The 26,305-nt window shown below is 32.1% G+C and overlaps 4 protein-coding genes across 8 annotated transcripts; 2 read left to right on the top strand and 2 right to left on the bottom strand.

Moving 5' to 3' along the window:
• The first annotated feature begins 3,295 nt into the window (after positions 1-3,295).
• LOC107641766 (E3 ubiquitin-protein ligase XBAT32) lies at positions 3,296-7,819 on the top strand. Of its 5 annotated transcripts, none has more exons than XM_016345236.3 (12): positions 3,296-3,839; positions 4,022-4,231; positions 4,338-4,607; positions 4,697-4,756; positions 4,866-4,937; positions 5,052-5,221; positions 5,313-5,473; positions 5,749-5,807; positions 5,936-5,982; positions 6,439-6,579; positions 6,815-6,903; positions 7,046-7,819. In XM_016345236.3, the coding sequence occupies exons 3-12, from the start codon at positions 4,413-4,415 to the stop codon at positions 7,615-7,617; spliced, it is 1,566 nt and encodes a 521-aa protein (XP_016200722.1). In that variant the 5' UTR covers positions 3,296-3,839; positions 4,022-4,231; positions 4,338-4,412; the 3' UTR covers positions 7,618-7,819. The 5 variants fall into 5 exon arrangements, with proteins under 5 accessions (XP_016200722.1, XP_088358388.1, XP_088358387.1 ...); XM_088502261.1 differs by having other exon boundaries at positions 3,511-3,779; positions 3,999-4,231; XM_088502260.1 differs by having other exon boundaries at positions 3,528-3,786.
• Positions 7,820-15,606: 7,787 nt separating this feature from the next.
• On the top strand, positions 15,607-17,645 carry LOC107641757 (Acyl-CoA N-acyltransferases (NAT) superfamily protein). Its single transcript, XM_016345226.3, has 5 exons — positions 15,607-15,994; positions 16,153-16,314; positions 16,656-16,751; positions 16,854-16,974; positions 17,274-17,645. Exons 1-5 carry the CDS (start codon positions 15,689-15,691, stop codon positions 17,435-17,437), a joined length of 849 nt encoding a protein of 282 aa, XP_016200712.1. The 5' UTR covers positions 15,607-15,688; the 3' UTR covers positions 17,438-17,645.
• LOC107641745 (mannosyltransferase APTG1-like) lies at positions 17,625-20,827 on the bottom strand. The gene is made up of 9 exons (XM_088502259.1): positions 20,532-20,827; positions 20,322-20,439; positions 19,830-19,934; positions 19,411-19,694; positions 18,900-19,181; positions 18,608-18,809; positions 18,354-18,505; positions 18,097-18,259; positions 17,625-17,992 (listed from the first exon to the last, which is right to left on the bottom strand). The coding sequence occupies exons 1-9, from the start codon at positions 20,750-20,752 to the stop codon at positions 17,909-17,911; spliced, it is 1,611 nt and encodes a 536-aa protein (XP_088358385.1). The 5' UTR covers positions 20,753-20,827; the 3' UTR covers positions 17,625-17,908.
• Positions 20,828-22,503: 1,676 nt separating this feature from the next.
• Positions 22,504-25,776, bottom strand: LOC107641736 (auxin canalization protein (DUF828)). The gene is made up of 8 exons (XM_016345211.3): positions 25,492-25,776; positions 25,322-25,396; positions 25,175-25,243; positions 24,401-24,797; positions 23,368-23,553; positions 23,236-23,285; positions 23,058-23,106; positions 22,504-22,792 (listed from the first exon to the last, which is right to left on the bottom strand). Exons 1-8 carry the CDS (start codon positions 25,774-25,776, stop codon positions 22,581-22,583), a joined length of 1,323 nt encoding a protein of 440 aa, XP_016200697.2. The 3' UTR covers positions 22,504-22,580.
• Positions 25,777-26,305: the final 529 nt, after the last annotated feature.

Below are 26,305 nucleotides of genomic sequence, written 5' to 3'. Positions count from 1 at the left end.
ATCAAATATGAAAAAAGTGGTCTAATAATAATATGCTCACATAGTGATTGGAGTTAAAAATATGAAAATAAAAACCCTCCAATAAAAATTGATTTACGAGCAAAAATATTCAAAATATTCTACTACGTGTTTGTCTCCATATATATGAATGATAATCAAATCTTCTACGTACTCTTCTTAATGGGCGTTGCAGTTTTTCTAATTTTAGCAGTGTATATATATACATCATTGATCATATCCATCTTCTCCAATTTGTATTCATCTTTCACGTTATGATAACTTTACCCAAGCACCTGGTGTAGTTTATATTAATACCCGACTAGTTTTTTGGAGTAAAGTTTGACATTTAAGGTTGGTTTGTTTCTATGTGTTTGGAATCATCCTAACGTAAGTTCAAATAAATAAACAAAAAATATATATGCTTTGTGTTTTAACGACAAACCGGCCATCGGAAACGATAAAAACATAGTTTTCAATGTTGGTCTAACAAATGAAATAACGTTGTCACTTCTGTTTAAATGTTTGACCATTCATAACAGGAAAAGCAAAATTAACAAACAACTTATACTTTTACTTTTAAATTTGAATCGATATATGCATTGATCACAAAAGCTAGATCTAAGGCTTCATAAGAAAACGAAAAATGTTATTTGTACACTAAAATCAGCCACTAAAATTAACCACTAATGTATTTATGTATAAATATATGTATAATTTAATTTATTTTCAATATATATTTGTATTCTAATAACATGTATTTTATATTAGTAGCTAATTTTGGTGTACACGTAGTATAACCCTAAGAAAACAGGCTTTTAGCAGTGTTTTGTTAATTTGTGTATGGATCTTGATTCTTGAGGATGTATGTTACGTTGGCATGGAAAATATAAAACACCGTTTTTTATACTGCTTTTGACTGCATCATATGTCGGATTATGGAATTAATATATCAAAGTTAAGTAGAAAAAACTTTGGAGATGCATGGTTGTTGGACACTTGGAGCAACAAACTTATAATTAACTACTTCTTTGTCCTATGTTGTAATTGTCAAATTGAAGCAGTTGTCACAGTTGGTAACAAGAAAAGGAAAAAAGAAAACAAAATGTCAAAAGAAATGAGCATGGAGAGGCACGAGCACCCACCAAAGGCATAATAATAAATTAAAAATAATGATAAATAAAGTTATGGATCCTATGGAGAAGAAATGAGGTGGCTAGAAAAATAGGAATGCCATGCATGCGCATGTGGTGCCAGATTTGTTTATTACATAGGAAGTCAACCCCCTTTGGTGTCACACATCTCTTTTAAGACTTTAACCATTGAAAAATCATTTCAAATAAATAAGTTGAATATTTAAATGAAGACATTTTTTGTGAAAATAATTATTAGATAATTTTATAGGTTGGATTTCAATATCTTAATAATTATTTTTATATATAAATATTTTTATACGAATAATTATCAATAAACATGCTTGTTTTATATTTACCGGAAATAACAAAAGCCCATAGCCCATATATTGCTTATTCAGTTTCCATGTTTGTAGGCTGGCCCGTTATTTTCTCAATGAAAACTGATCCAAAATTTGAGCCTACGTCTAAAGTTCCCCTTATTGGGCCCAATTTTGAGCCGACAATTGGAAGAAGAAGCTCCTCTTTTGAAATGTTGGGCCAAGTCCAAAATCAATACTACAGAAACCCCAAATAGCCCAAAATGAACCTTGACAAAGTCCAAATCACTAAAAAGAAAAGAAAATGAGTACCACTACAGTAGATTATTATATCTATGATCTATCTGAATACTGAAATCAAATATCAAAATTAGTCTTCCAGTATATGTGTATAAATATATATGTTATTTAATTTATTTTTAATGTATATTTTATATTTAACATGTATTTTATATTAATAACTAATTTTAGTGTATAAATAATATTTTTGTATATTTATATACGAATCTGTATTCAGATAAATTTACAATGAGAAAGTATAGATAACTAACAACATTTTTGAACAATGTGTAAACGATGTGAATTAATAGGGTTAAAAGAGTAAATTAATCTTAAATTTAATTAGTAGCATTAAATTAGGATATAGTGTATTTTTATTTAATTGGTGGTTATTCATATTGTTTAAGATAGTCATTGTTTACCTAGCACTCTCCGTTTACAATAGTTTCAATCATCCAGTTGTTCAAAACAATCAAAATTTATTATAGAGTTGGAAAAAAGAAAGAAAAAAAAAATAGTGGTATGAGTTCACTATTGCTCCTGTGTCGTTGTCATGGTTTGATGGTTGATTGGTTTCAATTGTTTTTTGACTTTTTTCACGCAATGGATGATAATGGAGGTCGCAATCATTTTGTTTCTTTCAAGTTCCTGTCATGTGGAGGCTCTCGCTCTCAATCCCTATGCAACAAATTTACATGCTTCACTCTAAGCTGTACTCACTAATCATTGGATGTTGTTGACCAAATGTGTCTAAACAAAATGCCCAACCGTGTTTTTCTTTTCCTAAATTAACCACCTTTGAAGTTTTCGATAAATATATAGCTTATCAATGTATTGAAGAAATTGAAAACAATGTTATCACAATTTTTTTATTTCTTTATAATGAGAAAAAGAGGAGCATGCTGACATTTTGGACAACATGAAAGGGTAACGTGTTCCCTTCTTTTATTAATTAATTTAATCTTCTAAAATGAAGAGAACAATATGGTTTTCCTGTGTAGAGACAAAACACAAGGCATGGCATAGCAGAGAATTTGGCCACTTTTGCTTCGTTTTTCTCTCACTTATCATAGTTGGCATGACATTATTATCATAATTCATTACACCCCTTAACAACAATGCCAATTTGACCTGTGTATGCAACATAGATCCACAATAGATTAATGGCACTTTTTAATTTGAATATGTAAGCAAAAGCGGCGTTGGACTCGGATATGGGGAGTACAGGTGTTTCACAGCCATGTGGTGTCAGTGGAATAGAACTCGAATCATGCGAGTTCTCCATCAGTAAACGAATGGTCCGAATTGCGTTCGATATTTTATTTCATAAAAAAATTGATAACAACAAACAATTCGGAGGATTCGTTTTCTAGCTTTCGAAATTTATATTTGTCCAATCATAAGTTGGACCCTCCGAATTGTATACTCTGAATTTTTTTTTTTATTTTTTTAACACAAATCGGATCGAATGTACTCCTACAATTTTAAAAAATACAAAAAATTATCATGTTAAAGTATATCACTCATTTTACTCCTATATCAAAATTTTTTAGCTGATTAATGGATGTGGAATGGTAGATAGTAGATAGAGGGAAGGAGAGGAGTTAGTTAGCAACATTGGGGGGTGTGAGAAAAGGGTAGGGACAAGGGAATGGAACTACACAACTACCAAGTTGACTCATTAATAATGCCCAATCATGGCGACACGCATTTTCTCTCACACCTGTCAATCCATTTGGATATTTTATTTCAATTTATTATTTTTAGCTAATTACCACTTTAAGCAAACAAAAAAACTAGAAGGGAAAAAATCTCGCTCCCCATTCCCCAATTCTCGTTCAAAAATGTTGCTTTCAGCTTCTACACTTTGATGGAGGAGGTTTGATCGTTTCTTCTGATCATTCCTCTCTCTCTCCCAATTCCCTTTCTGGGTTTTGATCCTTTAAACGAAAAGTTAGCACCTTCGCCTTCTGCGATTATTTTTTTTATTCTTTTATTTTTTTATTTTTTCCGGAGGAGGAGGGAAGCTGCTTGCTTATAGCGGAAACTGGTACCAGGTTCGTGAGATCGGATTGGTAAATTTCAAATAGGATAAAAATTCTTCCCAAAGGTACAAACTTTTTTTTTTTTTAATTTGTTTTTTCCCTCTTGGGGGTTCCCTTCCAAAATAATTTTGTAATTTTTGTTGGGTTTCTCGAAGTTCACGACGTGTTCAACCAATGTATGAATAAATAACATTGATTTTTTTTTCTTTTAATATTCGTTTGAGTCACCAATTCACTGTTTGCGCAGGCTTCACGGTTTGTGGACAAAACTACTCTGAACTGTTTTCAACTCCTCCTTTTGGTGTTGAGATTTCTGTACTTGCCAAAAAAAAAAAAATTCTCTCTCTCTCTCTCTCTGCCCCTCTCTTTCTCATGAATCATAGGATTGTAGGCATTGACAGTTTCAACTAATTCCTTCGGACGTTTATGAAATTTTGTTAGAGTTGTCATTTGTTTGGTAAGAACAATGAACCTTTGACACAGACAAAGAAGATCTCTTATTATATCCGATTGATTAAGGTATTGATGATTTTCATGTCCCCGGCTGTGTTTGTTTTGTGTAGGAGAGAAAATCTTTCCAAGGAAAACCCCTGCTTTCTCAAATCCGTGAAAAGTGTTGACTTTGGTTTGTGGGGGACATGAAATTTCTGAGCTTGGTGGGGAATTCTTTAGGGTGTTCTGCTTCCGGGGAGAGATTGGTTTCTGCAGCAAGAGATGGCGATGTTCAAGAGGCCAAGGCCTTGTTGGAATATAATCCCCGCCTTGCAAGGTATTCCACTTTCGGAGTTCGCAATTCCCCCTTGCATTATTCTGCAGCTCATGGCCACCATGAGGTACTTAATCTATTCTATTCATTCAATAATTATGTCTTGCAATTCTTCTTTTAGGATAGTATGCACTGATTTTTTCTGCATTGATGTAGATAGTATATCTCTTGCTTGAGTCTGGAGTTGATATCAATCTTAGGAACTATCGCGGTCAGGTACATGAAAAATCACAATTCAATCTAGTGTATACTTTATGTTATGAGTAGTATTATATTTCTTCTATTGTAAGATCAATTTCTTTTGCTCACATTATATGGTTAACAGACTGCATTGATGCAAGCTTGTCAACATGGTCACTGGGAGGTAGTTCAGACCTTGATTCTTTTTAAAGCCAATGTATGATCCTTGCTACTATCCATTTTTTTTTTCTTTTTTAATATTTGATTTACAATGAGTTAGAACTTAAGTTGAATTCAGATGTGAGAAAATGGTCATTGAATTGGACTGCAGATTCATAAAGCAGACTATCTAAATGGAGGTACCGCGCTCCACTTGGCTGCCTTGAATGGTCATACCAGATGCATTCGGCTCCTCCTCGCGGATTATATACCAAGCATCTCTGACTTTTGGAAATTATTGAAGTCAGATGATTGCAAGTTGACCTCAGAATTTGATCACAGGTACCTACCTTTTCCCCGATTCCTCTTGCAGTCATGCGTTATAAACTGTTGCACCCTGGTTGATTTTGTGTTTAAATTGTTGTATACAAAGTGGTCTTCGTGAGGTAATTAACAGAACTTCTGATGGAGGCATCACTGCTCTGCATATGGCAGCATTGAATGGGCATGTTGAAAGTGTGCATTTACTCTTAGAATTGGGAGCTTCTGTCTCTGAGGTTACCGTGGAAGATGGAACTACCATTGACTTAATTGGTAATTTTTTAAGTTTTCTAATTAATGTGATAAAGTGATTTCAAATCTTTGCTTGGGAAAGTCAGCAACTCAGAATACTGGATTAAATTTTCTAGTACTACTCGTTGTTGATTGTTTCTATATTCCTGCTTCACTCATCTTTGTTTCTAAAATTCAATCAGGTTATTAACCTTTATATTCCTAATTCTGCTATAGTAATGTAGCCTAAAAGATGTTTAGAAAGTTGTACGATATATTGGTTTTGCCACCATTGACTTTTGTCTCCTTACTATCAGGTTCTGGGAGCACTCCCCTCCATTATGCTGCATGTGGTGGAAATGCACAATGCTGTCAAGTGTGTTTCTGTTTCCTTTTAATTGAAAGATTTCTAGTAAAAATATGTTATTTATTTTTAACTTCATTTGTGACGTCAAATTGAAGTTCAATTGCCTTCTTAATTTGTGTATTATTTGTTTATTTCAGCTTCTGATTGCCAAAGGTGCTAATCTGAATGCTCAAAATGCAAATGGGTATTCATCAGCAAGTCTCTGGTTACTTTTGAAGTTCAATGAATTTATCTTACTCCTGCCCCTTGTCTTCTAACTTATTATGAAAATCATTAGGGATAACAAGTTAAATTGCTAGATCACCTTGCTTTTGGCCAGAAATTTATCTTTAACTTATTATGTTACTGAATCCAGAGGATCAGAGTTTCTGAGTTTTCAGATGGTCTTTTTTGTAAACTTGTGCTTCAAGTTAAGTATTAGTCTTGTCTAGCTCTGCTGTGTTGTATGATAGTACTTGAAATATGTTCATTGCTTATATCAGTATAGTTTAAATGCAGCCATCATCTATATAATTTGGATTTGCTCAATTAGTGTTACACTGCGTGTCTTGTATTATCAAGAATCCTTTGAATCCTTCTGATAATTGTAATAAAAATCAGTTGAACCTGTCTCTGATTTCTTCTGCCAATTGTCTAATAGATGGACCCCCTTGATGGTTGCTCGTTCATGGAATAGAAACTGGCTTGAGGACATCTTAAAAGAACCTCCATCAGAAATCTTAGAAGTTCTTCCTTCACCATATCTCTCTCTTCCACTTATGAGTATTGTCAAAATTGCTAGGTATGTGTTCATAGAACTATCCTAACTAACCTTGGGAGATTCAATCAATGTAGACATTTTTATTTTACATGTACGTTTCTCATAGCAAACATTAGTCTTGAGAATACAACAGCAGAAGTTTAACATTGAATTTTATCCACTTGATTGGGTTAAGCTACTTATCTATGCCTCAAACTTGTATATTCTATGGCTTACCAATACTAATCTACCTTTCTTTGGTGTTTATGCATAACAGAGAATGTGGATGGAAGACAAATGAATTAGCACCATGTCTAGATCCATGTGCGGTTTGTCTAGAAAGGAAGTGTATGGTCGCTGTAGAAGGTATTCTCCTCTCATATTGAAATGACAAATAAAACATTTGCTTCTTTATTTAGTATAATAAATAAATAAATGCTTGAAACGTTGTAATGCCATAGCTATGATGTAATAGGAGAGATTCTCAAAATGTGCTATGTTATGGTAGGTTGTGATCATGAGTTCTGCACACAATGTGCCTTGTATCTGTGTTCCACAAATTCAACGACTTCAACAAGCACAAATCAAGGTCCACCAGGTTCAATTGCTTGTCCCCTATGCCGGCACGGCATAGTGTCCTTCGTCAAGCTTCCAGACACCAGGCCTCTACCAAAGCAAACCATACCAAGAACAGCAAACTTGTCTTTAACATTCTGCACCTGCTCTAGCGACGTTCTTGAGGATCCAACCGACATGACTACCCCGTTTTGCTTACCGTCTTCATCATCTACGCCTTCGTTGTCGTCGTCATCACGGGCCTCCAAGACTTCTCCGGGAAATCTTCGCTCCCTCGGCAGCCAGAAGTTCTCCTCATTCAGCTCATTTAGATTCAACACCGGCCTCTGTCTTGGATCAGACGTGAGCCCTTCATTGGTTCCTTGCACAACAAGCAGGGACCTGAGGAACCATTTGGGCAGGTGTTCTGGTTCTGGTTTCAGAAGATCAGCTTCTCAAAGGGAGAGAAGGAAGTCATGGTTTTGTTCACTCAACCAATCTGTTGCCACAGGCAATGGATGCTGAATTATTTTTGGTCTTTTTCTATGTTTTTGTTTCCTTGTTCATCTTCACAGCAGAAAATATAAAAGGCTCTATTCTGTACTCAACAATGTACAACAATTTTATCACAATATCATCCACTCCATGAATTGCCTTGTAAATACATAGGTTCATGTTTTGGCAAAATATCTCACAATGCAATTCATAGGTTCATGTTCCATTCAAATATATTGTATTCAAAAGCCTCTACTTGGAATTCATATGGATCTTTCTTTCTCAACAATGTTATTATTGTCATTATTATTAGGAATAACAAGGAAATTCTAGTCCCTTCACGTTTGCTTTCTCTGATGATGATATTATGCAAAATTCATGCTTTCACTTTTTTGTTAACTACTATTAAATTAAGCAACTATCATGGAAAAAACATGGAAGCTGAATTGAACCCAAAGGCAAAGTCTTGATCGCTTGCTTCACTTTAATTTATACATTACAAGATTAAAAGCTCAGGAGGAATAGATACAGCATAAAAATATGGGAGTGGTTGACTTGATGAAAAAAGAAAATTAAACTAAAAACAAACTAAAACGCATTTATAATAAGAAAACAAAACAAACACGGCCTTGCAAGGTCAAGAAAAAAATTAAAAAAAAAAAAAGAAAAAAAAATTAATTAAGCTCAATTGGGATAGCACCACCAATTCCCTACCTCCTTATTTTGCTTCTTCGCCATTTGGTGTAGTGAAAGAAAAGGAATCTAGCTGAATTAAACTCACATGATAGTAGTGGGAGAAGTTTGATTCTATCTGAGAGAGATTCTTTTGTAGCAGCATCAGTTGGTAGCAAAGGCATGTTGTTGAGAAAGAAGTGACAAGTTTTGAAGAAAAGATAAAGGGTTAGTTGATGTTAAAGCTAAGGAATGATATGATATAAATGTGCAAGTAAAGAATGCATGTGTATAGAGCTTATATAGTGAAATCTGAAAAGAGAGGCACAAATAAAATGGAAAAAGAAAATAAATTAAGTTAAGAGTTAAGTGGACATACACAAAAACTATGAATGAATGATTTTTTGGTTTGATTCTGTTGTGTGCAGTGAGAAGTCTTTGATTAAAAATGGCGACTGATTTGAGAGAAGGGAAGAAAGGATAAAAGAGGAGTGTGACATGCAATGTGACTAAACCAAATTTTTTTTATCTTCCTCTTCTGTGCCCTATCTTTTATCTCCTGAGGCACGTAAATTGAAAAGCATATGCATATGAATTCATGCATGGGAATTCGGACTGAAAATTAATTTACAAAATTAAATAATCACAGTATGGGGCCTGCCCCTGCAATTAATGAATTATTATGAATGAAGAATCCCTATCAGTTCTCATCAAAACATATATGCCATGCAGTGCCAACTCTGATTGAACTATAAAAGGAAATAGAGTACTAATGAAATGAAATAGTATTCAGTTATTCACAAAACAAACTCATGAAAGTAAAAGGAAAACATTCAATTCATTACCTTGAAGTGAATGAAATGAAAGCTCCTCTTTGACTAGAATGTCTTTATTTCCTTAGCTTAATAACTTGATCAACTAGTCATTTTATTTTATAACAGTTATAAATTAATTAAGGATCTTGTGTGTTTCATTAGTGTTAATTGCAAGTCTAAAATTTAAAAAATAGTTTATTCTTTTTAATTTGTCAAAAATTGTGAACAAGATTTAGCAAATAAATATCTTGAGAACACAAGTTAATGTTATCAATTACGATTTTTAAAAAAAAAAAAGTTGCAAAACTTATTTTCTAATATGTTTATTGTATATTTATTAAGATAAAAAATAAAAAAAATTAATAATAATTTTAACATGTATTTTAAAGATACATAATAGGGGTGTCCATGGATTGGATCGTATCAGCAGATTCGCGGTAAATATCCGCATCCGATCCGATCCGCAAATTGATCGGATCGGATCAGCACTCTTTGCGGATCGGATCGCGGATATCTGCTCTACATTCGCATATCCGATCCGCGGAGCCGCAGATCCACACAATAATAATTAAAAATAAATAAATATATATATGTTTGGTATTATATTTACTTGTTTGTATGTTTTAGTTAGTAATTATTATTCATATATTGTATTATTTTATTTTTGTTATTTAGAAAAAGTTTGATTAAAAATATTTTAGGAATAAATAAGTTTAAAAGTATGAAAAAATATTTTTATTGAATTTTTTTACATATAAATATAATTAAAAAGAGAAGGTTTAATCATGCGGATATATTAGATATCCGATATCCGATGCGGATCGGATCGGATCGGATCCGGCACTAAAAAGTGCGGATATCATATCCAATCCGATCCGACAGAAATTGTGCGAATCGGATCGAATTTCGGCCATATCCAATCCGATCCGATCCGCGGACACCCCTAATACATAATGGCTAACTCCATGTGAAAATCTCTAATGGATATGGTTTTTTTATATAGTTTAGTTAATTTAATGAGATTATTCGGTGATAGCATTTTCAGCTAGCACACAGTTCTGGGCTACTGGCTGCAACCATATAGAATTTTCAGCCGGCAAGAGTACACTGCATGTTATTTGTACAATAAATAAAGATGATCTAATATCGCATATATATTTTGGTAAAAGAAATTACAAAAGATAAAATATTATTTTATTTTCAAATATTTGAAGTAAGTTTTAGATTTTATTATTAGAGTATTAAAGTTTTTTAGTCCAAATATTTTTTTCATCTTATTTTAATTCTTTAAACAAAATTAATTTTAAAAAAAATACTCCTTTTCCTCTACAGTAATCTATTTAGATAGCAACAAACAGTAATCATAATTGTGGTGATTGTGATTATAATAATTTGTTAATAAAATAATAGAAAAATTATGTTTTTAGAAAGAAAATTTTTAATCTTGATAAAAGATAAAATAAAATAAAATAGTTTCAAATTTAAGAAAAAATAAAAATTAATTCAAAAACTAAATAATTATTTCTTATTTTAAAATTATGAAAAACAAGAAGAAATATTTTGTGTATGTTTACATATTTTGTTTTTACAAAAAGCATAACAAGAACTGAAAAGGTTGAGTAAACTAGAAAACATAATACAACTTTGCACGTAAAGCTGGTTAGTGGTCAGATGCCGTGTGGGCTTTCTCTTCTTTTCTAGTTGATTCTGCATTTCTATTTTCAGCTTTCTAACTTGGTTCTTTCCCATCCCATAATCCCACCACCACTTTCTCTTCTTTCTAATGCCCTTTTAATAATATTAATTTGTCAAGTGATTAAATATGTTAAATATACTTAATTTGTTCTGACGATGACATATCTCTGCAATTTTGTAAGTACTTATTAGTGCTTCTTAATAATGTAGAATTTGAGTGTATTTTTATTTTGTATAGATATTATAAATTTAAAAATTAGATATGTAATTTTTATTTTTTTTTAAAAATAGTTTATAAATCTGAGAGTCAGATTTATCTTTTAACGTTGATAATTTTTTTGAACATACAAATCGAATTTTTCTATTTGGTTTTTTGAAATTTTTTTTGGTTTTTTTCCTAAAATTCATTCTTAATTTTCTACTTCCACCCAAAACTGATTCTCAGTTTTCTATCCACCCAAATCTGAATCTCTGATTTTTTGTTTTAAATTGTTAAAAAAAATTATTTTTATATCCATAAAAAATATATCAATTCTCTATAATTATATATAACACACTCCTCCAATCTATTACTAAAAAAATTAACCAAAAAGAAGGGCTAATTTTTTTTTATACTGAATTGTTAAAAAAAATATTAGTGTAATAACAAAAATATGTCATATTATTCTAAAATAAAATTTATCATATTGTATAATAATTACTAATAATAATATCTAAAACATGCTAATAATAAAACAAAACATTATTCTAATAAATTTGATAATATCTCTAACCTATTTTACATTAATAATAATAATAAAACTTAATTTTTATTAATTAAAATAAAAAAACAAGCATATTAACATAACAATAATAATAATAAGAAGAATAACAAAAAATAATGACACTTAAAATATTTTTTAATAATAATAATAATAACAATGTCATCACAGCCAACAACAACAATAATAACAAAACATTATTATTATTATTATTATTATTATTAACGACACTGTCACAACATAAATAAAACAATAATAACTTCTCCCTAACAATAATGTTAGATGATTATTGAATTCAATATTTGAATACCTAGCTGTGTAGTGATGGGACAGGACAAACACTATGGTCAATCCATCAGTCTCTTCATTGAAGTCTCTCTCACTCTATTTTCCATTTTATTTTTATCCTTTTATCCTTTTTTATCTCTTTTTTTTTACGTAAGATCGATCAATGCATATGCACATGTGTAGTGCTTCACTCTTATTATAAATTGCTTAAATTGCTATCTCCATGTAACAAATAATAAAATGAAAGAAAATGTTGATGATGAGGAAAGGAATCAAGAGAGTTTTGTCCTTAGGAGCAGCATATAGGGAGTAGGTAGGAAGGACAAATGGGTGATACATGCATAGACTCATCGTAATTAATTTGTTGCATGGTAGAATCTCGAGTTAGTTGGGTTGTTGCACTCAAGTAAACGATCGATACTATTCGTTATCTTCTGTTCACTACACTTTGCTATATTCGCAAGCCACCTCTCTTGCATCTTACTATTGGATCCTACTTTCTACCTATCTCCTTCTTCTTTCTCCTCTACCAATACCATTATATTTTATTTTATTTTATTTTTTGCATCTTACTGTTCATGTTACTCTATTATAAGTTTATAACCGCTCAATAATTCTGTCGGCGATGGATTTTTCAAATCGTTAACCTCGTAAAGATTTTTTTGTGACAAAATTTTACTGTCAAAAATACTAATAAATTTTTGACAAATTTTTTGTTGATAAAAAATAGAAAATTTTCTAAAAAATTAATGACAAATTTTAAGATTTCTCAATAATTCTATCGATACAATTGAAATTTTAATTTTAGATTATTACTGACGAAAAATTCACCTGTAATCGTTTAATAAATATGTCGCAAATTTAAATTATGACTAATTTATTGTTTGTACAAATACAAACTCGACTCATTTAAACAAAACTCTCTTTCTTGCACAACAATTAATTGTTAAAAAATTAATTTGTGTGTTCGTTAGTACAATTTCTTTAACTTTTTTATTTATAGTTCAGGTTAGTACAATTTTTTTATTATAAACTTGATTGATTTCTAGAAATTAAGTGTATGTTGTATGATAGACAAAATATTGTGTTATGTTATTACTTGTTTATATTGAAAATATTGATATAGATAAACATTAATAGAGCGTTGTATAATAGTCGAAATGTTGTTTGTGTTTGATGAATTATAAATACTAAAAACATTGAATTTATAAGAAATATCTTGACACAATCGAGAGTGAATATATGATAAATTGAATCTGACAAAAAGGGATATTAAATCTGAGTTTAATGATAAGACTGTACATCTCATGATAATACTACATGTTATGTTCTTAGATTTGATAAAAAAATATTTTTAATTGGTTTTAAATTGTCTAATTTTAAATTTTTTACTACGTTCATAACCATTTACCTTTTTTATAAAGCCCACTAAAGTTTAAAACCAGTTTTTTAATTATTCTCTATTTACCTTTTCATTCTAACACCAGATTAGATATTAGAGATTCTTTTGAATATGAAGAACATGCTATGATGAAAAATTATTTTGTATGCTAACTTTCTTTGTATATACATATTTATTGTTAAAGAGTGTATTATATTGTTTAAAACTTGGTTTATATAATTAATATAATCATCGTGCAATAAGAAAAATTTATAAAAAGTTAGCAAAGAAGTTGAGGCCTAACATACCAAGGCTCTCAAGTACAGGGTATTGATCTACCATCAATTCATAAGGACTTGATTTATAAGAAAGTGTGTGGTAAAATAAAAAAAAAAATCGAGTTTATGTAAAAGGGACATTCTTTTTTAACTCTATCAAATCTATAACCACATCTGTCTATTATGTATTTAGAAAACCATAGTCTATAAATTAGACTCTCATTTTTTATCTATAGAAACTGAATCATAATCTCAATGAAAAGCTTTTATAATGTGTTATTCAATATACATATGAGCATATTAGTAAACTATTAGATACATGATTGACTCTTTTAAAAAAGACTCACAAGAAGTTAGAAGAGACAATTAAAAAGACTAAGAAGGTAAAACTAAAACAAAAGAGATGGAATGAGATTTATGTTAATTATTATAAGAAAGTTAGGGTGTCAAGTAATTTCAATGTTGTTCCACTATCATTGTCGCCAGCATTGATCTCTTCGAATGAGTACTATAACAATGAGGAGGATGAAAGTGACACTCAGGATTATAGCTTATGTTTTAGTATGATTGAATATGATGTATTAATAAATTTGTGTTTATGTGTTAAATTAACTTATTTATTTTTAGTATTTTTCTTTTAATTTGATAATATCATTCACTTGTTTATTTTTTAAAATACTATAAATGTTCTAATACAAGTTTAATTTGATTTCAACTGAAAATTAAATAAAAATTTGTTTTAATTAAATTTATATTTATTTTATATGAAAATCGGTTTATTTTATGATTGAGAAATGTAAAAAAAAAAAAAAAAATCTGCTTACAGAAAATCTTTTAAAAATTATGACGCTTTTAGCAAAATGAATGAAGTGATTACTAAAGAACAGAAAGAAATCTATCTTTGATCCATTTGGCTCTGGATTTCTGAATTCAGAGTCTTTCCACCTGGTCCAAGGTTAGCTCTAACTGCCGCTGCAAAGCTATCTCAAGATTGTCTAGTTTCTTGTTTTTTCCATATGAGGCACCCAATTACAACCATAAATTGTCTTTTTTTCTTTTAAAGATATCCCCCAAAACCTCTTTCCTCCGAACCTCAATGTTATTCTTCTAAACATAATTACTATGCCCCTCCTAACTTTCATCCATCACTCTATCAAAATTACCATGCATTATTCAGAAGGACTCAAATTTATAGGACCTGTTCACCAAATCCATCATGTCTCCAATCTGCATTACACAATTCTCTATCTAATCTTTCGAAAACTTTGTCTCTACCCTCTTTCTAATCTCCACGAGATATCCAACAATTCGCAAACTCCAAGTATTTCCTAGGATTTGCCGGAATCCCCCCTTTCTTCTCAGGTGGACCAGATTCAAGATCATCTGCCACGCCTCTTTTCTCTCTTCTTGTCTAGGACTTACATAGACTATGGTTAGATTCCGAGGTTTCTACCATCTTTTTCTACTTTCATATTTTTAAGAGCTTGTTTGAAAAGGTAAGAATCAGAATTTATTCAGAAATTAAATTCTTTTTCAAATTTTAGAACAAACAAAAGTTAATAATTTTAGCCAATGAGTTATAGCTCAAATGGCATAGTCTTTCCATACTCAATTAAGAGGTTGCGAGTTCAAGTTTCCTATCTTTGGTAAAAAAAAAAAAATTAATAATTTTAATTTTTACATTTATTTTATTTATAAATCAGATTATTTTTTGTCTGATTTTTAATTTCATTCTCATGGTTATAGTTTTAAAATTGAAAAATCTAAAATATCCTTACAAAAATATTTAATCCTTTTTTAGTTAGGAATAAATTAATAAAAATTAAAATCAATAAAAAATTAATTTTATCAAAATTATGTATCATTTTAAATTATAAATTAAAATTAAATTATTTTTTAATAGAATTAGAATTCTTTTCTCTTAAAAAAATTTTTCAAACACACTCTTAAGTGTGTGTAAGCATCCATTGAGTTTCCACATTTTTACCTCTCTTTTAAATTGAAAGAAAATTGGGCTTGAACAAGAAGGGGATGAACTTTGTTAATAGAACCCAAAATTTTGGTCATGTTAGAGAGACTGGGCCATCAAAAAAATGAAAAAGCCCAAAGTGAACAGAGAGATACAGAATGTGTGAGAGGCTGAGGGCAGGGGAAGGTCATCGGTGGCCAAATAAAGAAAATAGTTTTGGATAATTCAGAAAAAGAATAGCAATGACTCTTCTTTCTTCTTCTTCTTCCTCTCTTCCCTTTCCAATTCCAATTCACACTTCTTCTTCTTCTTCTTCTTCTTCTTCTTCTTCTTCTTCTTCGTTCATATACAATTTCTCTGTTTTCTCTAACGTCAGGACACAAATCCAATGCTCTGCTTCAACCACCAACGTCTGCACTCAATCCCCCAAAATCGACACCTCCCTACTCACCATCGCCGAGTCCTTCTACGAGGATGAGCTTTGGGCCGCCGCCTCCCTCCGCGTCCGTTCCTTCAACCGCTTTCACCCTGACACCTTTGGCCTCCAGGTGAGCCCTTCCCCCCTTTTCTTTTCTTTTCTTTTCTTTGCTTATTAAAATGAAGTGATTCTAGCTTCAAGTACTGCTTTTGGTTACCAATTTGCAAAAGGGTGTTCTGCTTTTAGATAAAAGAGTGAACTTTTCAGCTAGTTGTTAACTTCTGTTAGGATCACAGAAAGTACTTGGCTGAGCGTGAGTTCGAAGCACTTAAGGAGCGTGTTTCTGGGAAAAGACTCGGCTTTAGGAGAGTCTCTTGCATCAATGCTTCCCTTCCCATGTCTCATATATTGAGCCTCTCCCTCTCCGATGATTTTTGCTCTTCATGTAAGGTTTGTTTATTCCCTGAATTCATTCATTTTATGTCCTATAGTTGATTTGATCACCTTTCTGTCTGTTGATCATTTATCAATCAGTAATTTCATCCTATGGCTTTTCATGCCCTGGCAAATGCAATGCGATGGACCTTTTCTTCACATATGCCGCTTTTTTTTTCATTATTATAATTATAGTTAAGTGTATGCATAGATGTGCCAACCTCAGTCACACCAAGTAAATTGCCACATGCCTGCATGTGAAAATATCTCTCCATTTATGTCCTTGTAGATCCGTTTATTGGTTTTATGCAACTTGTTTCATGATAAAATCAGTGATGTTTTAGTTGAATTTGTAGTTTTCTGATGGTGGAGAAGACCGGGTTGTGGTTGGCACTCTTGACCTTAATCAGTGCTTGAGCCTTCCAGATGAAATTTCAGGGACAAAGCCAGAGGTATTTATTGCTTCTCCTAGATTTTATAAATCAATGTATACGGATGTTTTTCTTTGTGTTTGCTTGACTTGGATGCTGCGTCCATCAATGTTTCATTGTCAGTTAAATGAACCAGATATCACAAGGGCATATCTTAGCAATGTATGTGTTGCAGAAGAGTTGCACAGAAATGGATTGGGGTATGCACTTCTTGAAAAATCAAAGTTAGTTGCCTATGATTGGGGTAAGATATAACATAGCAATTTTCACCACTTCATGAGCAAAATTAATTTACTGTGAGTACTAGCTGTGCTTAATCTGTGTTAAAGTGTTAACCGGGTTTTTCCTATTCTTGATTGTGGTCTATGTTTTCACGATTGTAGCAATGTATGTTGGCATATTCTTCTAGTTACACTATTTTCCTCTCTATTTTTTCATTTGAGTGTGGATGACCTTATGCTATATTGGGCATTCCCTAGTAGACCCAAAAAGGTATGATACGTGAGGTTATTAAAAGTTAATTTCTTTCTGTCTTTGTTTCAGGCATAACAGATTTGTACGTCCATGTTGCTGTTGACAATGAACCAGCAAAAAAATTGTATACCAAGAGTGGTTTTGTCTATGAAAGTGATGAACCTGCATGGCAGGCCAGGTTTCTAGACCGACCCCGGAGGCTGCTTCTATGGAAAGATCTGGCAATCAGCTAGTTTGACAATGTTTCCTGTATATTATGTCTCTGTTTTCTGTTTAGGTGAATGCTCCGAGTACCTAATGTCACTGTGTGTTCATCCAACTTGTTCAGAATATGTACACCTTAGTTCATATTATTTCTTTTTCTTTTCATTATGAACCTCAAAGTGTAAAGCATTTTGCCATTTGATATGGTTAGAAATATTCCAAGGAAAATTTGTTGAAGATGGATAGATCACTACTCTTGATAACAAACTAGGCATTTTGATACATCCTCTCATTACACTCCTTTGAAAAACAAAACTGTAGATCATCTCTAACTGTGTTAGGGAGGAATTTACAAACTATCCAGTGCAAATTTAGGAGGCAAGAAATACACTATTGTACAAAATTTTCAAATCACCAATGTCAAAATTTTCAAGAGAAATCTGAAGAAATGACACCTTAAAGTGTATGGCGAGTCCAAAACTATGCATGACCGGTAATATTCACCGCCCTATATGGACGTAGACAACGATCGATGCTTGAAGTTCGCGATCCACCTTGAAGTGAGCATTAAAAAATCTTCTTTCCTGTTGTTAAATACCAATATAAGCAAATGATTACAAATTACCTCAATAAATAACAAGACGAGAAAACTAACCAGCAAATTGATTTACAATATTCTTATTATTACCTCTCTATAATCATATGAATTTAATAAGTTGTTCAATTTTTGTTCTTCCGAATCAAATAAAACAATGTGGCTTGGCAGGGACATATTTTTCGCATATTCCGATAGAAATGGAACAGGATCCATCAGAAATCGGTCAGACTCATCAAGAACTCCTCTCTCTTCGCTGCAAAACACAATAAAATTAAAAAGAGTTATTTATTATCTTATTTCAGTCCCAATGAAGATTACAAGCCACTTCAGGATTGTGAATTCCAAACCTTGGTGTGCAGTCCAGGAATCGCATTGGCAGGTCGCGATGCAGCAAGGAGTAGTACGGGGTGGCGTGGCAAGGAGTTAGGAATAGGATGTTTTTCACTTTGCCAGCACGAGCTTCTCTGGCAAGGTGGTTCATAACATCCTCAGGTCCCCTCTGTTTCGAAAGTAAAGAATATATAGAGTATTTTTCATAGATGTTCACATAAGATCGTTAAAATAACCCCTTAATTGAAAGAATGAAGAATAGTGATAATACCTGATGAACCAAACTCATATACAGGGCCATTGGAATATTGGTAGCAAGCAAAAATATGACGGCAAGTATCATGTTCAGAGAACATTTCGTACGCTTCTTTGGAGATTCTTTTCCTTTATAACCGGGCAAGCCAGGATCTTCTATCACAGCCAAACAATAACCAGAGAACATCAGAGCTATGGGAAGAACGGGCAACACAAACCTGTACCTCATTAATTATTATCATAAACCAGTTAAAACCAACAGACCAGGTATACATTTATATATGTATGAATAATTTTAATTGAAGTACCTGAACTCCTTGTGACCTAGTACACTGTATAAACCTATAACCCAAGCAAGAAGACATGCATATCTCCACTGTTTTGAATAAATGATACCAGCTGTGCAAAATGGTAAGAAAGAGAAGATCATCACTGGAAATCCCTGAGTGAAGTACCAGTGCCACTTGTGAGTTCCATAATAGTCTCCACCCGAAGAAAGAAAATTGAATTTTAGAAAATTAAGTGGTACTAGAATCCATGTGCCATACATGATACGATCTAATAAGCAGGTAAGTCCGAGCACCAGCATCCTGATACAAGATAATAAAAATAATTCGCCCTAAATCAGACATCTGTCATTGACATTTGAGAGCTGAAATGTCAGATTAATGTGACTGCAGCCAATGCAACCAAATAAGTTCCCTGGAATATATTGCTGGAATAAGAGTTCTGATAATCTAACTCAACATGGTATTTGGATAGATATGGAAGATAACACATTATGAAATGAGACACTCCCCCATTCGCAAGGAAACATACCCAACGGGTGCGACCTCCAAAAAAAGGAGTTTCAATTTGTCGTGCGCCTTTGAAAATTCAAGTAGGCCAACATACAGCCATATGATTGCGCTTGTTGGTCGGATCGCACAAGCTAATGCTGCCAACACTAAACCCCACTTCCTTGAAACAGTGGAACTTGTACTAGAAGATCTCATGCAGGGCCAAAAGTATAGAGATACAACTGTAAGAACAGTCTCCAAGCTGTTTGATAGCGTGCGAACAGAACAATAGAACATAAACCAATTGGCCAACTGGGAAAAGAGCTGTACCAGAGTTAAGTTCTCTTATATAACGAGGGGAGAAAGTGTTTTGAAAGTGTTCCTATATTATAATGGCCGCATGCATTTTTAACATAAAACAGATTAGTCTAGCCGTAAATATATAAAAGAAAAGGATACAGCCCATTTTGCAACATTGTCACCAAAGAGAAGTGCAGAAAGTTTGTATGAGTACAAATCACCAACTGCAGCAAACACAGACTGCAGCAGCCGTGGAGCCTTCATCTAAGAAGCAAGGAACAGAGAATATAATTAGTGAAACCATATCCATAAAACGAGACAAGGAAGATACTCAAGTTTCATGAATCTTATTACAGTTAAAAAGGAGACCTATCATAGAAAACATATCAAGTTTTATGAAGTGAAGCAGAATACACGAAGCACTTCATTAGCTTTTAGAACTATCACTGATTGAAAGGAATACAAAACCTCAATTATAGCCACCGCATTTTGCGTGTCAAAAGAATACAGAACCGACATAAAAACATAAAGTATGTCTCAGTTCATGGGATAGATATTTGTTAAAGATAACATCACAAGCTTCTAAGCTAGCCTTCAATATCCAAGTGGTTTAACAAGAACATAAAAAGGATTAGAAAAAAACAAGTTTACCATAACCAAAGGGGTATCAAGATGCAGAAAGGCAAGAACACTATAGAGCGGAACGAAGAGCACCGGGTGTAGGTAGCTTCTGATGCCCCTTTTCCATTCCCACGTTAAATGGCCGTACCTGGAATAAACCATCTCCGATCAGCACTTACGGTTGGAACTGAAGAAGAAAGATGGGAAATTCAGCTGAAGAATATAAAATAAGGTACGCACCCAAACGCAATGCGATGCGCAACCTCGGGTCCCTGCCAATGTTCATCTGGATTGAAGTACGTCTGCACCAAAAGAGAGTTCAGCATTCGAAACACCAAACAAGAAAAGAACACTCGTTTCTCTGAAGAGAAGAACGACGCCGAATAATCTGATTCAGATTTGCGAGAATCTCTAGATTCGTGTTTTTGTTTATCTACGTCATTCTTGTGTCTTCGTCTCATTGCTTTGTGAATGCGAATGGTGATTCGGTTACTCTCTTTCTATTTTCTTCTCTGTTGCGTTGCAGAGAGAGAGAGAGAGTAGAATGCCGAAGAAGAACGAGATGGGCTTATGGATCTAACCCACCCGATACAAATTGGGCCGAACATTTGTTTCAATTATGGGCTTATCACTTGAGAGGCCCACTTGTTTTGGGTCGAACGTTTAGTTTGCATTATCATTATCTATTTAGCTAAGGAAAAGTATATGAACCAAGAGGCGATCAGCCAAAATGTAAACAACTTAATTAATTTATAATTATATTTAATTAATTTTATTTATTTTTAATTTATAATATTTGATATTAATTGCTTCTCACCTCAAATTTGATATGTTGGAGAAATAGGGGCGGGGGATTACGGAACTTCCAACAATCTCGATTCTTAGTATATAAAAAAATTTATAAAATATATAAAAGAACACCCATTTAGTATGAAAAAGAAACATTCTGATATTTAGTAGAAGAAACATCTTAATACCTAGCATAAATACCATCCACGTAGAGGTTTTGGATTCACCCAGAGGCATTTGACTGGTTTTTTACTGGTACCCTCTTGGTTCCTAGCATTATTGATTTAGCTAATAGATCGAGGACTATGCTACGTACTAAAAACAGCCAGCAAAGTCTGTTATCAATATAAAATACATACTAGAATATAAATACGTGTTAAAAATAAATTAAATCATATATGTATTTATATACAAATATATTGATGACTGATTTTAGATGCTAATTTTAGTATAGGAATAACATTTTTGATAAAATAATATGCTTGATATGTATGATTCATAATTCATTACTTGTACTTTAATCTTTGTCTAATGGAATCAAGTGTTTTTAAAAGCGAAAAAAAAAAAGAGAAATTAAAAAACAAAAAAGAAGTGAATGAGGTTTATTTCTTTCTGTTATCATTTTTGTTTTCTTCCTCCTGCCGTGTTCCTAACGTATCAGTTATGGGAATTGTAAGTGTGTTCTTAAGTTCTTTGGCATCTATTCAAATTTGAGTAATAAATATCTTATATTTTAACTTTGATCCTTGATCCTGTCCCTAAAATAGGCGTCGGCAAACACATGATGTATATTGGTTTAACTTTTAATAAGGCTGTGTCCGTTTTGCTTAATAGTTAATACAGTATTATGTTAAATATTGAGGGATAACAATCAATCAAAATTATTAAACAAACCAATATGAATGGGGGAAGGGCATTCTCTCCTTATAACATTTCTCAAAATCTAAGCATTTAAATAAACCTATACAAAACATATACAAATAAGAAAAAGAAAGTTTATAATTTAATAGTAGGATCGATATTATTGAAATAGTTACAACTTACAAATATATAGAGTACAAAACATGCATAAAGATGGGGAGATTAATTTTTATATAGAATGGAAATGTGTTTTTTTTATGAAATTCTGGAGTCTAAAAAAATTTGACTTGAATATGGAGTATCATGAAATTGTGAAAAGCAATTGTTAAAAAGGTATTGAAATTGCTACCGACCTGTTTCAAAAAAGAGGTACAAAAACAGCCACTAACAATTTTGAGAAAAAGTAGTAAAATCACCGTTAGCAATTTCGTGATATTCCATATGTAGACAAATTTTTTAAAAACTCCAGAATTAGATAAAAGTAACATCTCCAGTCCACTAAAAAAAAATTTAAACACCCGGAAATATATATGAATACAAAAAAAAAGTTAAGTACGTGGGGATAATAATAATAATAATAATAATAATAATAATAATAATAATAATAATAATAATAATAATAATAAGATGTAATTGGATTCAGTAATATTGGAGGTCATGTTTATGATAAGCGGAGATCTTGAGCATCCGGTTGATGGTGGTGGCCCATGTCTTGTAACGACGAAAATCAGTGGCCATGTCTAGCTTGAATAATGCCCCTCCTCTTGTTGTCAGAGCTATCAGATAACACGTGTCACCATCTGCTTCTTCTGAACCTTTGTACACCTCGGCATGCATATTCACCACAATACCTAAATAAAGAAAAGTATAGATAGACAATGAAAATACTAAATAATGTGAACAATAGATATATCGGATGTTCATTTCACTAGGTGTACGGATGATTATTTTAATATTAAGATTTAGACGATTAATTTAGAAATGTAATATATTTTTATTTAATTGGTCATTGCTTACCTAACACTCCCCATAAATAAAACCCAATCATATATGCTTACTCTCCCTAAACACACCAATAAACCAAATTAGTAACAAAGGAAAAAGAAAGGTACTTACTCTCTTTCTTGCTTTTAAATAGATTATGCTTTCTCATGATAAGTACAACCTGTGGTGACCATCATAAAACACAAAACTATAATTAATTTGATCCCACTGATTATTTAAGCTCAAGTTCAATTATTAGATCTACAATTTTCATTATTAAAAATCCTGAAAATTTACTTGAATTAATTACCTTGGCTCTACCGTCTAGAATCACAGAAACTGATCTGGGCATGTACTTCCCTGTTTAGACAAAATAGTAAATCAGAATTTAGGTGATTTACATTTAATTAGTTATGTTAACTATTAGTATTAATTAATGTACCTTCTGGTGACTCCACATATAGCTCAGCACCCTGTGCAAGAATATATCTGCCCTTGTCGAAATCAAAATTGAAGTCGTCGTGGTTGTTGTTGTTGTCTTCAATAGGCAAGACTGGGGCTCCCCCACTAGGTCTGTTATTATTGTTGCATCCTGTTCTTGCTTTTAGTGTTGCTGCTCCTTTTAGTGCTGTCAAACACTTTAATGTTTTAGTGGCTAACATGGGAAATAGATTAGTGATGGATATACTGTAAGTACATAGCATATGGCCACCAAACGCTATCAGACATATACATATATATCAGATATGAAAAGGAAGTAACGTTTTTCATTTTCGCCTCATTCATCTGTTTCCTTTTTGTTGGGATCAAGCGGTACCATTGTCCTACAAATAGACCTAAAAAGTCACCTCACCTTCCACACATACTAAGTACATCTCTTTTCTTTTGCTCCACCAATTTTTCACATCTTTGCACTCCAATTAAAATATCAAATATTTGTATGGGCTACCCGACCCGCAGCTGCGGATATCCGCACTTCATATATAACACCTATTTTATAAAAATTAGGTATATAGTGAAGGAAGTGAGTGTTGAAGCTACAATTTCCCTTGTATAATGACTTATAATAAATGCACAACCACTAAAATTAGTTAGTTAATTTAATAATTTATAACATTAATTTTTTATTTTTTATGGTATTAATATGTATAAAATTCGAAATGATTGAATTTTATATTTACTCTAAAAAAAACTTTGACATTTCTGTGGGTAGAGTAGGGTAGGATAGGATTAGGATTGAGAGATTTTCAACCCACAAGTAAAATAATGTAGAATTTTAATAAAATTTTTAATCCGCGGATAGGGTTAGAGTAGAGTCCAAATCCTATCCTACCCTACCCATTTCCAGCCCTACATATAATTGAGTTGAACAACAATAAAAATTGAATCTTATAGATCTACTTTATTCCATATAAATTTATTCATCTTTTAATTATATATATATATGCAGTTAATTAGAGAAAAGAGATAGATACATGTAGCAGCAGCAGCAGTGAAAGTAAGGATATCAGTGGTGGAAGTGGCAGTGATGGCAGAGGTAATGACATTGGAGAGTTGTTGTTTGTTAGCACCCATGGCCTCAGCTACTTTTGCACACTGCGATGCCACCAATGCAGCCGCAGATGCTATGGCTGCTTCCCTCTCTTCCTTATTGATTTTGGACTCATCATCATCATCATCTTTATTTTCCTTCTTATTATTGTTGTCAGCAGCAATGGCAGCAAGAGCGGCGGCAACACCTGCGATGGATACTGCTGCATGCACCTCTGCCCTTTGCAACCTCTGCTCCTCTTTCCTCTTCTGCTTTATCTCCTTAAACCATTTCTTTATTGACACACTCTTCAAAGGCGCCACCATTTCCTTCCATGGCATCTGCATATATATACAACTTAATTATTAGTATATATTACAGGAAGAATTTCAAGTGTACTAAGTATACTGCTGTTCCAATGATTTTAACCATTAATCTTAATTATAAAATATATATGATATATATTAATTAAAATTATTAAGATTTATCGGTATTCTAGGTAAATTAAGTATATACTATTAAAAAAATATTTAAAAATTATCAGAATTTATTATTTTTTGTCATTATTTAGTTGTTAATTTAATTTTTTTAGTCTAATTTTTTTAATTTAATAATCTAATAACATACTTTTAAACATTATTAATAATTAATTGATAATAAAAAAATAATAAATTTTGATGACTCTCTATCATTACTCGTATTGATATTAGATACATACCCATTTCTTGCGGAAACAAGTGTTGTAGTTCAGTTCAGGATGCATGGCTTGCTGCATCCGTAACCATGACTGACAAAACCAAAATGAAACATGTTAATCACATATATGAATATGATGAATAAGATAGAAATGAGTGATAGTTGTTACCTTGACATCATTATTGGAGTTCCATGGTGGAAGAGACATGAAATCTGGACCATCCATCTTAGCACAATTTTCCATCTAACATGTTGAATTTTACAAACATTATTATTATTATTATTAGGCTAAATAATCAGGATTGTTGAAAAATAAGAATAATTAAGTAGTAAAGTGACCTTTTTGGGGGAAGGTAGATCGAGAGGAAGAGGGTCCAATTGAAGGTGAGGGGGAGGAGGGGCAAGAGCTTGTACGGCAAAGTTGCACCATGCAAGTGAAAGGAAATCCATTGTTTCAGGATGTGCATCTGAAACTGATAAAGTCAAATCCGAATTACCACTACTCATTCTCATGCTCATAACTTCTGATCTCTGATGAATATCACAGTATTCAACAAAAGAAGAAGAAGAAAAAAAGGGTAAACTTGAGATTCGTGGTCTCAATTCAGAATATAGGGCATGCATGCATATGCTTCTATATTTATACACCACCCACTTCACTTATGAATGAATAAATAATTAAATCATTATTTCCCTGTAATCATTTCAAGCCACACTGTTTAATTTCTTCCCAAAAAAATAATAAACACGTAATTAAAAAGCATCGAAAGTGACGCACTTGTTTTTTCTGCCTATTTTTGAAAATGATTTTTTTTTAAATTAAAATATTAAATAATTTTCACGTGAATATTATTTTAGATATATTATTGCTAATAATTAGACGACAAAAAATCTTTTATGTCCAAAAGTTTAAGAATTATACATCTAAACATTATAATTGTTGATTATTATTGTTAAAAAATATTCGAAAAATAATAAAATATTTATTCAAAACAGTTTAATATTATCATGTTTTGTATTCGTTAATTATCGTTTATTTTATTATATTTTTCAATTATTATTAAAATAATTGAATAATATTGTTCATACATTGTTCCAACACTAAGACTCAGGTCTAGATAAAAAGCCCAATTCAAAAATTGGCCTTCACTCG

The sequence above is a fragment of the Arachis ipaensis genome, chromosome B1 (genome assembly GCF_059453495.1).
Source record: "Arachis ipaensis isolate K30076 ecotype BB chromosome B1, ASM5945349v1, whole genome shotgun sequence".
In the NCBI taxonomy this organism is placed as follows: Eukaryota; Viridiplantae; Streptophyta; class Magnoliopsida; order Fabales; family Fabaceae; genus Arachis; species Arachis ipaensis.
The sequence above is the reverse complement of the archived record's forward strand: the minus strand, read 5'-3'. Positions and strand labels throughout refer to the sequence as shown.